At 45.0% G+C, this 15,867-nt stretch overlaps 1 protein-coding gene across 4 annotated transcripts in view; it reads right to left on the bottom strand.

Annotated features, from left to right (window-relative positions):
* SIK3 (SIK family kinase 3) overlaps positions 1 to 15,867 on the bottom strand; it is a 124,913-nt gene that overhangs the window by 12,560 nt on the left and 96,486 nt on the right. For 3 of the 4 annotated variants that reach the window (XM_017883105.1, XM_017883107.1, XM_017883106.1), the window contains 8 exons: positions 14,381 to 14,451; positions 12,003 to 12,146; positions 7,651 to 7,801; positions 6,200 to 6,325; positions 5,839 to 5,924; positions 5,269 to 5,378; positions 3,245 to 3,584; positions 1,800 to 2,689 (listed from right to left, as the gene is read on the bottom strand). In XM_017883105.1, the coding sequence (XP_017738594.1) occupies positions 1,800 to 2,689; positions 3,245 to 3,584; positions 5,269 to 5,378; positions 5,839 to 5,924; positions 6,200 to 6,325; positions 7,651 to 7,801; positions 12,003 to 12,146; positions 14,381 to 14,451 (1,918 nt within the window). The remainder of the gene's footprint in view (positions 1 to 1,799; positions 2,690 to 3,244; positions 3,585 to 5,268; positions 5,379 to 5,838; positions 5,925 to 6,199; positions 6,326 to 7,650; positions 7,802 to 12,002; positions 12,147 to 14,380; positions 14,452 to 15,867) is intronic. The other variant, XM_017883108.1, reaches the window with a different exon arrangement.

The raw sequence follows: 15,867 nt of genomic DNA, 5'->3' as shown, positions 1-15,867 counted from the left end.
CTGGCTAACATGGTGAAAGCCCGTCTCTACTAAAAATACAAAAAAATTGCCGGGCGTGGTGGCGGGCACCTGTAGTCCCAGTTACTCGGGAGGCTGAGGCAGGAGAATGGCGTGAAACTGGGAGGAGCTTGCAGTGAGCCGAGATCGCACCACTGCACTCCAGCCTGGGCGACACAGTGAGACTCCATCTCAAAAAAAAAAAAAAAAAGAAAGAAATGTGAGCTCATCTCCTTTTCATGCCAACTATAGTGTGCTGGAAGCTTCCATCTGCAGGGGAATCTTTTCCACAACATCCCCATACCATCATCCCACCTCTGTTAGAAAGCTCCCAGGTTGCTAAGGCAGCCTATTCTGGAGAGTTCTTATAAAGCTCTTCCATAGGATGAGCTGAAATTTGCTGCAACTTCTATCTTGATCTCGGGACTGCCCCATAATATGAACCCAGAAAAATCTGATCCCTTCTTCCAACTAACAAGTGTGGTGTTTCTCTTAGTTTTTCCTCCCAATCCTAAATACCCTCAGGTCTGTTAACCATTCCACCTATGACCTGGTTCTGAAAGCTCCCACCCTCCTATGTCCACTAAGACTACAGCAGCCACAGGTGGACACAATACATCTCACTGGAGCCAGCCTCTGAGCTGGATGACACCCACCTGTTCAAAAGGTCAGGCTTGAATTGGCATTTCAGGCAACAATTCCCTCCCTAAGAGTGCATAATGAGTATAACTTGGCACCACCAAGGCTTTTTCACAGAAACCACTTTACAGCAAGGCCTTCTCCACTGCTCTGTGCCGCAGGACTGAATTCCCCTTGGAGCTGAGTTTTCAGCATTGCCTTTAAAGGACAGGGCAGAAGATGCAGGTAATTCCAGGGAGGGAAGGATGGAAGAAACTGCTCAGTCTCAGGGTTGTACGGTTTACAGATAAATTGCTTTTTATTCCCTTGGATGGCAATGGTGAGGAGTGGTAAATTGCAAGATTCCTGGTTTTGTCTAGGATGAATGCTATGATGCTAACAGAACTATATTTTCTAAGTATAACTTACTGAGTGTAATCCTGATCTCCTTCAGAATGAGAATGAATATACTCATTAATTATAAAGTGGTACAAAATGAAATAATGGGGCCCCTTATGATGCTGTAATATTCCGCATTTAGCTCACTAATAAAACGACCAGAGTAATAATACCTCACTTATGCACTGAAATCATACACTTCAGATCATCTGAATGTGCCTCTTTCTCTCTCTCACACAAACATTACATAGAAACAAACATATATACATGTTTTCATCTCCACAGATACTCTAAGATACTCCATTGTTCCTCCGCACCTTCTTCACAGATGAGGGAAATCAGAATCAGAGGGTTTAAATGACAAAGTTATCACATATATGATAGCTGCAAGAGCAGAATTAAGGTGCTTTGACTCTTGTTCCCGCACTATTTATACTAAATTATGTTTGGCTGACTTTTTTCTACTGCAAAGTTAAAGTTAGCTCTTTTGATGGCAGTCAAGAATTTCTGGGTTCCAAGAAACCGTGGTATAAATAAGGGAAACAGATCATCTGTCTTATTGACTAAGTGCTAATTTTGTGTCATGGTCCTTTGATTTTGAAAATGGAGCCCTCACCCACCAATGCCCACTTCCTACATGCTTCTCCCCAAGAAGGTCCTGAAGCTCTTCTCAGAAATTCTTTTTTTCTTAGGAACACAGAATACTAGCTGAAAAAAGATAACATTACTGAGTCAGTTGATTAGGGCAGACTGGCCCAGGACTTTCACTGTGAGGAGACACTTACCTCTGCTGGGCACCTTATTTTTACTGAATGCAACAGTTGGCTGATGACCATAGGGATGTATCCCCAATTCCTGGGCATGACTCACAGTTCCTAGCAAAGATTCAGGGTCCCCAGGTCCACTGGTACTCAAGAGCAAAGGGCTGTCATGGCAACCTTTGGTCAATGTACTTGAACTCTTACTGTCTGGGAAGCCGTCCTTGGCCCCCTCACACGAGCAGTCCTCCTCCATGCTCTCTGAATGCATCAGTGCCGGCTGATGAGCATACCCGTGGGGCGGGGTGGCTGAGGAAGCCTGTGAGATACATTCTTGTGCCCTGATTTGTAGCAGATGCTGGGGGCTGGTGTGATGGTGATAAGAGTCAGCATTTTGATAGGATAAAGCCTGGCGCTCTGTCATGCTCTGTCCTGCAAGGCTGGGAGCCAGAGTCCCCGCATCCCCTTGGTTCATGTGCCTGAACAGTTCCTGGTATTCTTGCTGTTGCTGCTGTTGCTGCTGCTGCTGCCGTTGTTGCTGCTGCCTTTTAATGAGCTGTGCAAACTCCGCTGGGGGCAGCCGGATGTCTGAGTGGCCAGTGAGCGAATGTCGGGGAGACAGCAGTCCTTGAAGGATGTGGGGTACCTGCTGGTGTCTTGCATAGTCTGGCGGTGTGGGAGATAGCAGGGCCTGCTGTAGTGCCGATGTGGTATAGTGTGGCGGCTGCTGATGTGCACTGGGAGGGAAGGTGGGGAATTGGTCAAGTGGAGGGACTTTCAGGGCTTGGGTTGGAGAGAACCCCACTCCTGTTGAAGGGCTGTAGCTGCTGGGGGAACCTCGGGACTGGTCCGAAAACAGATGGGGGTGTAAATGCGCCTGGTCGTAGTTAGCAGGGGAGAACCGATTCACGTTCAAGCTGCAGACACAAAAGGGAGTGAGTACCAGACATCCACGTAACAAGTCCTAGACTTCCCGGGGAACAGCCCCTCCTCCTCCTCCTCAGTAGGGAGAACCCACTGGTACAGAGAACTGTGGTGTGACAGAGAAGTGGCAAATGTATGCATTGTCCCTATTTATTCCATTATTGGCTTGTCCAGTAACCTCCAAGGGACTGAGGGCACTGCGTGGGTAATAGATCTAGCTCATCTTGAAGGAAGCAACTTCAAGATGTTCCCTTCAAGAAAAGGGGAACTGACATTTTTATCCATTCCTCTAACAGGCCATTTTCTTCTTTGCAAGCAGACACTAAGGTAGCTTTCCCATTTTCCACCTCAGCCTCATTAGAATTTTAACCCTGGGTCAATAAAAAGCAGAGAAGTTCATCCCACACCCACCATCCTGATTTTAGAAAACATGAGAGTACAGCCTAGTCAGGCCCATTCTCCTTCCCTCCTTTTCTTTCACTCTGCTAAGGGGCTTCCTCCCACCTGGATCCATGCATAGATGGCTGGGTGACGTTAGGCGGTCTTACCTGTGAGCCTCTGCACTGTCAGCACTCAGCTGCTTGGACAAGGGACGGTGCCCATAGCTGAGGGTGGCCATCAGGTTTGTACGGTGCTGCATCTGCATCTGACTGGCACTGGGACTGATGGAGATGCCCCGCCCACTGGAGCCTGCAGCTGTGCCTGGCATGTTGCTGAGCATGTCAGCAGGCTCTTGGACTTGGATGGTGACCTGCTGTGACTGAGCAGGCTGCTGCATACCCAAGCAGGTTAGTGCCACGCTGGGAGGAGAGGAAGAGTTCTCAGGCTGCTGCTGAAAGATTGCACTGCGGGAAGGTAAGCCTTGAAACTGGGAGGAAGATGCAGCTCCTGGAGAGAAAGGAACCGCAGAGTGACCAAGTGCCCAGGTCACCAGCCAGCCAGGAGTAATGAGAGCCAATGAGGATACTCAAACCACATACCAGCTCAAACAGTGCTTCTCAAACTGCAGTGTGCACAAGACAAGTCTGGAGAACTCGTTAAACAGAAGATTCCTGGGCCCTATCTATATAATTATCTTTCAAACTCTGATTCAGTAGGTCAGATGGGCCCCCAAGAATTTGTGTTTCCAACAAGTTCCCCTAAAAGCTGGTCCATGGATTATTCTTGGGGTAATTCGGATCTACGCAGTGCTTCTTGAACTTTCGCGTGCACACAAATGGCCTGGCATCTGGTTAAAAATGCAGACTCTAGGCTGGGCGTTGTGGCTCATGCCTGTAAGCCCAGCACTTTGGGAGGCCAAGGTGGGTGAGTCACCTGAGGTCAGGAGTTCAAGACCAGCCTGGCCACCATGGTGAAATCCCGTCTCTACTAAAAATACAAAAATTAGCTGGGTGTGGTGGTGGGCGCCTGTAATCCCAGCTACTTGGGAGGCTGAGGCAGGAGAATCATTTGAACCCGGAGGCGGAGGTTGCAGTGAGCCAAGATCACACCACCGCACTCCAGCTTGGGTGACAGGGTGAGACTCCATCTCAGAAAAACAAAAAACAAAAAAACTCTTAACAGGTCTGGAATACAACCTGAGATCTTGCTTTTTCTCCCAATGTTGGTGGCTGGAGGACCCCACTTTAAGTAGGAAGGGCCTAGAGGCCAATTCAGACTCTTCTCAAGGATCCTAGGGAGACTGACTAGGGACGTAGCTTGGAGAGTGTTACTCAAGAGATCCTAAGACGCCTGACCTCTGAAGACTCACAGTCACGGTATACTTATCTTCACTCCCATCTATACACCCACAAGAGAGGGGCCCACGTGCATAGCAGACAGTCAAATGGAGGCGTGACTATAAGGAAGGTTCCGGTAGCTGCTTTTTATTTGGTAGGGCTGGAGGTTTTATTAAAAATATTAATAATAGTTAACCTTTATTGAGAACTATTTTGTGCCAGAGACTGTTCCAAGTGTTTTACATATATCTACATACTGTACCACAATTATCCTCAGTTGACGTTTGAGAAGTACTATGGTTTGGCTCTCTGTACCCACCCAAATCTCATCTTGAAGTATAGTCCCCATGTGTCAAGGGAGGGACCTGGTGGGAGGTGACTGGATCACAGGGCGGTTTCCTCCATGCTGTTCTCATGATAATGAGGGAATTCTCGAGAGCTGGTTATTTGATAAGTTTCTGGCACTTTCCCCTGTGCAGTCTCTCTTGCCACCACGGAAGACAAGCCTTGCTTCTCCTTCTGCCATGATTGTAAGTTTGCTGAGGCCTCCCCAGCCACGTGGAAATATGAGTCAATTAAACCTCTTTCCTTTATAAATTACCCAGTCTCAGTCAGTTCTTTATAGCAGTGTGAAAATGGACTAATTCAAGAAGTCAAGTTAACTTACCCAAGGGTTAACAGCTAAGAAACTGATGGAACCAGGATGCAAACCAAAGCAGCTTGGCTCTAGAGCCCATACCCCTGAATACTATGTTATTCTGCCTTTCAAATGGTTTATGGTACTCAAAACTGAGACTATCATTTTTTCCCATGTGGCATATAATGAACTGTTTGGTCTGAACCTCTCCACTCACCGTGAGGCTGGATCATGGCACTGCTCATGGGGGGAGGACTATTACTGGGCTGCCTGAAGAGATGGTTGTTGGGGTGGTTGGGGGGTGGGCTTGAAGGCTGAATCCTTAACCTTAAAAATAACAAAAGAGATACACAAAGAAGCTTCCTAAGGTGACAGTACAATCTTACATTTCAGCCATATAACATATATAAGTGGAAACTTTTTTTTTACTTTGATAGGCCTTCATGTTAGAAAAATATACATAAGCCATCCACCACAGTCTATTTAAAACCTGTCTACATCTTGTTTGACCAGACTTCCCAGCCAAAATGGCAGAGTTCATTGTGGGCCTATGTCTGGCCTCCTGTATTAGATATCAGATTACTTTGCTCATGAGGCTAAGGAAATGAAGTGGCACAGGAAGTTGGGATTTCAAGAAGGTTCCTGAAATTTACACTGGTTTCTCTTCTTTTCAAATAGATTCTTGCAAGATGAACGCTCAAGTCAGTCCATTATCTCCCAGTGAGTCAAGCCAAGGATACCATGCTATGGAGACAATGGCTTAGGCACAACACAAAATGATTCATACCTCTGGAGCTGGTGGGTGAGGAGGGCTGGCTGATTCTCACATGCAGCCTGAAGAGGTGGAGATGGCTGAGGAGGACAGATAGAATCCTAAAACATATATGGGGAAAGGAAAAAAATTATTGCGAGCTTGAAGATTACTCAGAGCTATTCTCAGGAAGGGAAGAAATAGAAAGAACTATCTGTGTCTCAGATTTATGCTTTTGTTGTTCACCAGAAGATCTGATCACCTTTATTAAAACATGTCAACCACAAATAGAACTCAAATCCACTTTGCGCTGAGTGGTCTCCTCCAAAATGCATAGGCAAATCAGCCTGAAAGCAAACTCCAAACAAGTTGGAGAAAGCAAAGAGTGAGAGCCTACTTGAATTTGTTGCTGGAGAATTTGATGGTGCTGCTCCTGCTGGTATAACATATGCTGCTGCTGGGTCTTTTCCAGGGTTCTTTCATCAATCTGCCCCCCGTACATCTTCTGCAGCTGCTCACACTCCTGAAGGGAAAGTAGTTAATACAGATGGGATGCAGCTAGACCCACCCCATGCAGTGATTTCAGCAGATGCAGATCTGCCCCCAAGGTCTTATGGGCAGAAAGAGCCGCAAGAGAACAGTGTCCGTGATGAGCAATTAACTCATTTATATAAGTATCTGGTGCACTAAATAGATTCACATCCAGTTCTGTATGAATGAATGGAAAACATCAAGGATGGCCTCTGTATGAGTACAAGTGTCCAATGTGAAATCTGTGTACAAAGCACATGCCACTGGAAGCTTGGTCATCAGGAAGGCAGAAAGGAAATTGGTTCTTCATAGAATCTTTATAGTATACAAACATATAGAGGTATGTTTCCTTCCTCTGAGAGTGCCATTCTATACCACCTGGAGAGAATGCCAGGTGGTAACAATGTACAGCAGGTTTAATCAAGACCCAGCATTCTAAATCATGAGTGGAGTGCCAGGGGTACAAGATGGCTCACGCCTGTAATCCTAGCACTTTAGGAGGCCAAAACAGGCGGATCACCTGAGGTCAGAAGTTCAAGACAGCCTGGTCAACATGGTGAAACCATGTCTCTACTAAAAATACAAAAATTAGCTGGCGTGGTGGCGGGTGCCTGTAGTCCCAGCTACCCAGGATGATGAGGCAGGAGAATCTCTAGAACCCAGGAGGCGGACGTTGCAATGAGCCGAGATTGTGCCACTGCACTCCAGCCTGGGTGACACAGCGAGACTCAGTCTCAAAAAAAAGAAAAAAAAAAAACAAAAAAAAACAAAAAAACCCAAGCCCAGAAATTCCTTTCCAATGAACTAGAGACAGGAGAAAATTTAGTCCCTTCATGGGGAAGGAAGTTTGATCCTGGGGAGGGCTGTACATAACACAAAGTAAAGAAAGTGCATTAGAAAGCTATACTTTTTTTCTTTTAAGGCAGAGTCTTGCTTTGTCACCAGACTGGAGTGCAGGGGTGCGACCTTAGCTCACTACAACCTCTACCTCCCAGGTTCAAGTGATCCTCCCACCTCAGCCTCCCGAGTAGCTGGGACTATGCTAGTTTTTAATTTTTTTTTGGAGAAAGGGTTTGTCATGTTGCCTAGGCTGGTCTACAACTCCTGGGCTCAAGCAATCCTCCCACGTCGGCCTCCCAGTGTGCTGGGATTATAGGCGGGATCCACCATGCCAGGCCCAGAAAGCTGTACCTTTTTAACCTATAAAACTGCAATGTTGCTGACATAAAAGGGGTACGTTTACCACCCCAGTCCACCTGCAATCCTGGCCTCTGTCACCCATGCTCCACCAGGGATGGCTGCCACCTCTTCCATTACCTGCTGCAGCTGTTTGATGCTGCTGTTGTTGCTCATTTTTTCCAGGTGAGCTTTGAAGGCCTGGATGCTCGCAGCCCCATCTGAGAACCGGCGCACAGGGGAGAAACGCTCCGTAGGGAGGTGCAGAGTGTTGGAGTCCTTGTAGGTAGAGCTGAATACATGGGAAGAGAAGGTTAGAGGCTAGGACTCAGGAGCTTTGACCAAATCACACAGGGACTGCTGTTCCAGACGAACATAAAGACGGCTGGCTGCCCAGGTAGCCCTGCATATTCCACTTTTCATGACATGTCCAGACGTCAGTCGTTTCCCTAGCCTGCTTCCCTTTAGAGGGCTCCAGGTGTACATCTTCCATCTCTACTTACCTTTGGTTGGCTTACTTTCCAAGCCTGGTGAGGTCCTGAGATCAAGTACATCCAGTTCTTATAAATATACTAGGCCAGAGAGAAAAGCTTCTCAATATCCTCCAGGCCAGGCCATACAGAAGCTCTTACTTTTATCATCATGTGTCTGTCTAGTGCCTTTAGAAACCTTAAAATCACTATTTGAGCCAAAGTTTTCCCTGAGCAATAATCTCCGTACGGCCAAAGGGAAACAACAGTCAGTTTTGTGGTCAAAGGTCTGGCCTGGAACTCACAGATTCTGTGCTAGAAAATAGAAGGTGGTGATTGGGGTGGGGGAAAATGAAGACTTCTGATCCTGGGATGGAGACAGCAAATTCTTAAGGAATGTGGGCCTTGAGATCCTGCACGTACCTGGTCAACACAAATAAGGCCACCTACTGTGAAAATCGACTTCTCAGAGCAGCAGCACTCGCTCAACCTCCTAATGAAAGAGGAGTCACATGGATTACCTTCAAAGACCCCACTGCTGAGCAGCAGCACTTGCTCAACCTCCTAATGAGAGAGGAATCCCATGGATTACCTTCAGAGACCCCACTGCTCAACCAGAACACAGCCAGAATCTCACAGAAAGAAAGAACAAGCTATTGATAAGGAATGCCTAAGAGAGCATCAGGGTTAGAAGCTAACACCTACACTCGTGACCTGATGATCAGAAAGAGATGTTTATGGGCTGAGGTAAGCAGATAAAAGACTGCCAAGGCAGCAGCATTCCAGTAGCAGATGGAAAGGATCAGGGTTTCATGTCCAGGGCAGAGATGCCATTACACTGAACTTTGGATGAAATGATGTGCCACCTTGCCAGTGATTCATTTGGGACTGAAGCAGAACCACAGCTCAGGAAGCAGGTTAACAAGCAAGTTCAAATACAGTGCAGACAGCGCGGGACCAGGCGGAATCTAATGACCGTGCAGAGGTATCCAGAGAGTTCTGGCAGCAGGTGAAAGCCTTTAACCCTCTCTTTGCTAATGATGGCTTTTGTTTCAGACTCTACCTGAGGCTTGACCCAGTAGTGAGCTAATGAAATGAGCACGAACATGTATTTGTTTCAGTAACACAAAAAACAAATGACTCTGGGGGGCCACAATCCAGGAACAGGGATCGTGAAGGCTGTGTTCAGAAGCATTTCCTTATAACTTGTCATTTCTGTTTCTACTTCGGGCTGAGTTAAAGCAAGCAAGTACTATTTTCTCCTAAAATTTGACTCCTACGTTTTCAATGTTTTCTGATAATGGACACGTTTCTGATCCCCTCAGAAAGCCAGGTTCTTCAAGCAGCCAATACAGTCTTTCTGCACAAAAATCATTCTCTCCCATCAGAGAAAATCCCAGGTCCAGGTATTTCATGACTTTTTCAGAAGCTCAGGTTGTGAAGAGACTGATACCCAGGTCAGTACAGCACAGTAACCTCAGAGGAACAGTTCTGATGTAGTTGCTCATTTGAGAAGCACTGATAAGTAGCAATTGTGCTTGATTTTATTTTTATTTGCAATCACACTCAAATTCAGGATGGCCTCGCATTAGGCTGATACTCCCACACTAGACTCTTCAAAGAGGGACTTCGTTCCCCACCTGGATAAAATCTATCTTGCGTTAGCTTAAAAAAATTTTTTAGTTACACTTTTTAAAACATTTTTAACCTTAAATTACACATTTCCAAAATGAAAAGGTTGATCAGACCCCTCTTCTGTTTCCATGTTGAACTTCATCTCTTCTACCCCAGAAGGATAGCTATATATACTGTTCTTTAATCATTTCCTCCAGAAAATGAAAGGAATGCAAGAACCCATCCAGGCCACCCATATTCCATGTTTTACAGCCTTGGAAAATTTCTGCTTTCCCCTGAAGACCAGATTTCATCTCTTTTGTTGCGTATTTGTATAGTGATCCCATTAAGACATGCTGGGTTTGCACAAATGCCCCATCTTATGCAACTTGCCACTCATAAAACATTCATTTTCTTCCAATTCAAATAGGCTTGGCCACAGGCAACCCTCAAAACACCAAAAAGGTTCACATGAAAACAGACAGCAGACAGATTTCCAGCAGGCAAGGCCTTGACAATGACTCTAGGCAGGGTGGCTATCACACAGACAGAGCTGTGGGCCAGTGTGGTCCTCCTTGAGTAACAAATGTCAACAGGATATAGGGTCTGTGATAAAGCCTGACTCTGGAAATGTGATGATCCTCATGTTCCCCTCTTAAAAAGATGTCCTGAGGAACACCTAGAATTCAAGAAGGATACCTAAAGGACTTCAACTAAACAACAGACTCGGATAACAGCAAAACTTAAGTGTCAGGCTGTGGAGGAAGGGAAGATGGAGATGAGGAGAAAAGAAGGAATGAAGGGTGTATTAGATACCAGTGTAGAGCTTGAAGTTATGAGAAATCACAGGAAACAGGGGAGGAAAAGGCAGCTCTCCAGTAATCACTCAAAGTGCTCTTTATTATTTATTTATTTATTTATTGAGACGGAGTCTCTCTCTGTTGTTCAGGCTAGAGTGCAGTGGCGCGATCTCAGCTCACTGCAACGTCCGCTTCCCAGGTTCAAGCAATTCTCCTGCCTCAGCTTCCCAAGTAGCTGGGACTACAGGCACCCACCACCACGCCCGAGTAATTATTGTATTTTTAGTAGAGAAGGGGTTTCACCATATTGGCCAGGCTGGTCTCGAACTCCTGACCTTATGATCCGCCCACCTTGGCCTCCCAAAGTGCTGAGATTACAGGCGTGAGCCACCGCGCCCGGCCTCAAAGTGCTCTTTAGTGTGCGTGAACACTGTAGGTCCGGAGAGATTTTCATTAGAAAAAGCCTGTCTTTCTGTGCCATCAGAGTTGTATTTGAGAATAGTCATTCTTGCTACTCCTAACAGACCATTTTTACCAAGTTATTCATTGTCATTTATGAAAGCTTATCTTCCTTCTTTTAGGGTTCCAACGTGGCACTAATTATGTCTCAGTCTGCTCAGAGTTCACTTGCCTCTGCTGATTATGTTGATACCAAATGGGTAACCAGCCTCAATAAAAAAATTGTGTCAAGCTTGCCAGTGCGAGCTGGCTGCAAGATTTCATAACAATACATATATAAACCTAATTTCCTTGGAATCTGATTGCTTTTCAACCTTCCCAAGGCTGCTTTTCACTGTCTTCCCCAAAAGACAGAAATAAAATATGCTCTAGCAACTGGTGGTGGCTTTGAATGTGTGGGCCATGAGCTTGGGGGATAGCTTTGGAGTGGACAAGACTGAGATTTTTAGTCATCAAGGTATTCACAGAAGATAATCATCTTCTTCAACTAGCAAAGTGTCATTCCGCAGCTGCTTCCAGGCTTACTTGGAGTCAATGAAGTTTTCTTGGTCAGGAAGGTTAAACTTGCTTTTATTTCTTCAAGAGAATGGATTATAACCATAACCGAACCTAGCAAAAGATTTTTGCCATCAGAATATTGAAAGAATGACCTCTTAAATACATCACTCAAGAGGATCTCTGCTCTACTATTCACAAGGGGTTTTGTCTTCATTTCCAGGCTGGCGGTTCAATGGTAACACGATATGAAATGCTCATTCTTTTGAAGGTGATGGATTATTAAAGGTCAAGTCTATCGATATGGCTAGAAATCTTCCTGTTTCCAGGTGGCCTTCTGAGAGTTTCACTTTCTCGCAGGTCTCAAGTTCAATTTTATCTATGAATCAACATCTAGAATCAGGGGAATCAAATGCAGACAATAAACAGGTCTGCAAGGCAATGGGAGAGAGGAATCTCGCATTGCTCCAGGGCACAGTAAAAAACCTTTGCCCTGTGCATTGCTTCCTGCAAGGAGCTGAGAAGATGTGAGTTCAGGATGACAGCTGGCTTCTATTTAAAGCCACGATGCTAGTCACCGTCGCTGTGAGACTAATCAGAAGGGTGCCTGTCCGATGAGCCTCAAGGAGCTCGCACAGCTCGTGTGGCTACTCACCGATGCTGATCAGGTACCAGGTGAGGAGGCCAGACCCGGGAACGGAAAGGCTGCTGTCCTAGCTGCCGTTGTAGGTCCGGTGGGATCTCAGCTGTAGGGTTGGTCATGGCCAGTGTATGTCTTTTGGACCTATTTGCCAAGTACCTGCAACAAGCAGGAGCACATTTCACAGTAAAAAAGACAGACAGGAATATTCCTCCACAAGAAGCATTAGAAGTTAATCCAAAGCACTCAATGAGATAGTGCCAGAGCTCACGAAGGGCTTGATGGCAAACAGATCCCTGACTGGATGGAAGTGAAACATATCTAACTGGCCAACAAAAGTTGGCTTGACAATGAAGTAGCTGAATTTTGTACCTAAGAATAGTCATTGAAGAGAAAAGAGAAAGTAGATCTAGCTCACAAAGATAAGATCACTATTCCTTGCTTCATTCTACTTGGTAGAAGAATTTATTTTCTCCATGTTAATTTATTCATCTTTTCCCTCCAAATTTCCAAATACAAGTCAAAGGAAATGAGCCCTAAGGACTATTCCTAGAGATGAATCTGGGGAGATATTCAGAAGGACTCTGTGTATGTCTCTTGATCTCATAGGCCCCAGGTTTGAGACTTTCTTCACTACAGGTCACAGAAAACTGATCCTTCCATTTGGGGATAAATGAATTCCAAAACCACCCTTTCCTTCTCGCTTGGTGACTATAACTCAATCATCAGAGAAGAAAAAACTGATGTTGTCCTTGGGGAACCAACATTCTGTAGAGGATGAAGAAATAAAACCACATGAAATGTTTAGTTAGGGAGGAGAAAAGCAAGGCAAAAAATAAAAACAGAAGAATCTCAAAAGACGAAGAGTTCCCAAGCTGATGGCTTTTATTCGGAAGATCTTTCAGACCCAGCACTCAGTCAATACCATCAATAAGCTATTGTCCCTCTTTGGTGGATGACATCTTCCACCACTGCTGCTCTTCTGGAGGCATGAGTGAAAGAGGCACTATATCTTTTTTATTACATCAAAACTGATGGGCATTATACCCTTGAAATGTTGGTCTAACGAAGAAAGAAGGTGGACCTGGAGGAAGGAAAGTCTAAGACAAAGAAGATAAAATATTGCTGTCACTTTTAAGATAGAAAGGCAGTAAATTTCCTGATTTCTCATTTCTTCATGACCCAGTAGGGCCCATTTGTAACCTTATATACCCTCTTATCAGCAAAGTATAGAAACAACAGCATCAAGGAAAAAAAAAAAGTTACTACAATTTTCCTTCTATTGGCCAAGCTGTAGAAGGAGCTGGCCCACCTGCCAACACCCCTGTTTGCCATGGTTTTCTTTCCACATAGGACCCGCTGCTTTCTGAAGAGCAGCTCTCATACAGAGCTACTGGGGGCAGGATGAGCGTCCTAGCCAGCAACTGTCAGGTTCTTAAAAAATGGTCTCATTTCATTCTTAACTATCTTGCCGCTTTAAGCTAAAATCAGTTAACAGACTGTAGAGTCATTAGTGTTATGTGAACTTGCCAAAGAGTAAGCCATTAGTGTTTTAATAACCATTTGATAAAGACACCCGAAGTTCCCCCAAAAGCCCATGAAAACCATTTTATTTCAACTTCCCTCAAAGGAAAAAACATATAGAAGAACACCTGTATTTCTGGGAAAATACATGCTGGATTCTGGTGAAACCCCCTCCCCGGATAATAAGAAAATCAACTCCCACAAGGGGGCATGCATGGAGCTGAGGACCAGGGCTAATGGAACTGAGGCCAAAACAACAGTACAGCATGCCTGATGGTCACTGCCATTCTCTGTGAATTAGGCATCTCTTAATAAGGTTCTGTAAACAATGGATATTTGCATCTGTCCCTGGCCCGAATCCCATATTCTCTTTTTCAATATCTTTGTTGGTACAAGGGGGTGGAAGAAGCACACAGCAAACAGTACAAGAGGTATTCATTCTCCTGGATAGGAAGAGTCCATGCCAGAGGTCCATGGCCAGACTAGCTAGGATCACTGTCATCCCACATCTCCAATTCCTTTTCAGTAAACAGTTCTTGGCAGGTAGGAGCAGGCTTTGTGCCTTGTGAATACTATCAGAGTTGCAATATGAAGGCAGGGGACAAGGAAGAAGGAGGGAGGAAAGAAAAAGTTCTTATGGTTATTGCTGTCACTTAGGGGACTTCCAATGGTGCTTACAGAAATGACATTTTCTGGGTAGTCTTCTGTTACTTCCATGTGGGGTGGAACATGCCATCTGGCTTGAGCAAAGAGACCACACAAATGTTGAAGCTGCACTGTGCCACCTCCTTGGGCAGAGGTGACCTTTCGCTGGTTGCAGGGGGAGCCTGCCCAAGGACTTCTGCAAGCACTGCCAGATGTCACATTACCTCTGCACAGCTTCCTGATCTGGCTCCCCATCCGAGCTCTCCTCGTCCACAGGGGTAACTGCTGCCACTGCCTGAAGAGAGACAGGAAGGAAAAGCTCAAGGTGGCAGCTTATTCTGTAATGCCTCTTATTCTAATAACTGGGCTTGGGGCAGGACTTTCTGTTAACTTTCTTATTTACAGAACTTTTCTAGGACCCCTGGGTTATATAGGATTTTCACATACCTATTTTCCCATTTTTACCTTGCTTAGTTAATACTAATTAGAATTAATTCCTCTTATTTATCTTCATTCATTCATTTATTAATCTAACAAATGCCTACTATTACAGGATAAAATGTGAATTTACGGATATAGACCTTGCCCTCATTTTACAGTCTAGTAGAGGATAGAGACAAGTGAACAATTACAAAATAACATTATCAAGTCTTCTAATGGGGGTGCTTGGGAATTAAGGAAGGCATCCTGGAGGAGGTAGTACCTAGCAGGAACCTGAAGGATGCACAGGAGCTGGTCAGGCAAAGAGGGACAGGAGTTACAGATTTCTACGCTGAAGAAAAGAGAAGGCCTGTAGGTGTTTGAGGACCCAAAAATACAGAGGATTATTTACCTGAAATGTCTAGGACTTGACCTGTTTTTCATATTAATGTGATTTCCAGAGTTTAAATGTCTTAACTCCAGGAAAGCATAGTGAATTATTGAAATTACATTTTAGTCCATAAGATACAATTGTGTAGTTTGAATTCAATGCTTTAAAATAGTTGTTACTCGCCAAAACATGTGAGTGAAATGAGAACCACCACGATGCATGTATCACTGTGACTTTCCCATCTGCATCCTTGCTAGCTACCCATAGCCTGGGTGCCCATGTAATCACCATGCCTCAGCCACTAGAACAAAAATCACACTTCAATTATTATAAAAGAGCATTTTACAAAATGGATAATTACAAAACAAAACAAAACCCTCCTGGAATAATTTTGTTTGAAAGCTCCCAGGGTTCCTGGATCCCTTACCACAGTTCTACAAGGGTGGAGTGAACAGGGTGAGGCAGGAAGTGGCTGCCTCACAGAACAGTGGTGAATCACTAAAGGATTTTAAGCAGGGGCATGGTGTTATAAAGACTTACATTTGCAAGAGCTAGCTTACTCTAGCTGTGGTGTGAAAAGGGCTGGTGGCAGGGATCAGGGGACATGACCGGAAGCAAGGAAGTCAGTTAGGATGCCATGGTGTTCATCTATGCAATGGATGACAGTGACTTTAGTTAAGGAAAGGAAAGTGGAGAAGTAAGATCTTTCATTCACAGGCACTGGATAACTGACTTGATACGGGGAATAAGAGAAGGAAGAGTTAAAGATAAAATTCACATCCCTAGCTTGTGTAACCCAGAAACTGACAGTGCCATTCACTGTCACCCAAGGGGAGGAACAGGTTTCACAGAGTCATGGTAAGTTCATTTGGGACATGTTGAATTACAGGTGTGAATACT

Source organism: Rhinopithecus bieti, unplaced genomic scaffold, assembly GCF_001698545.2.
Source record: "Rhinopithecus bieti isolate Rb0 unplaced genomic scaffold, ASM169854v2 scaffold_11964, whole genome shotgun sequence".
NCBI lineage: Eukaryota > Metazoa > Chordata > Mammalia > Primates > Cercopithecidae > Rhinopithecus > Rhinopithecus bieti.
The sequence above is the reverse complement of the archived record's forward strand: the minus strand, read 5'-3'. Positions and strand labels throughout refer to the sequence as shown.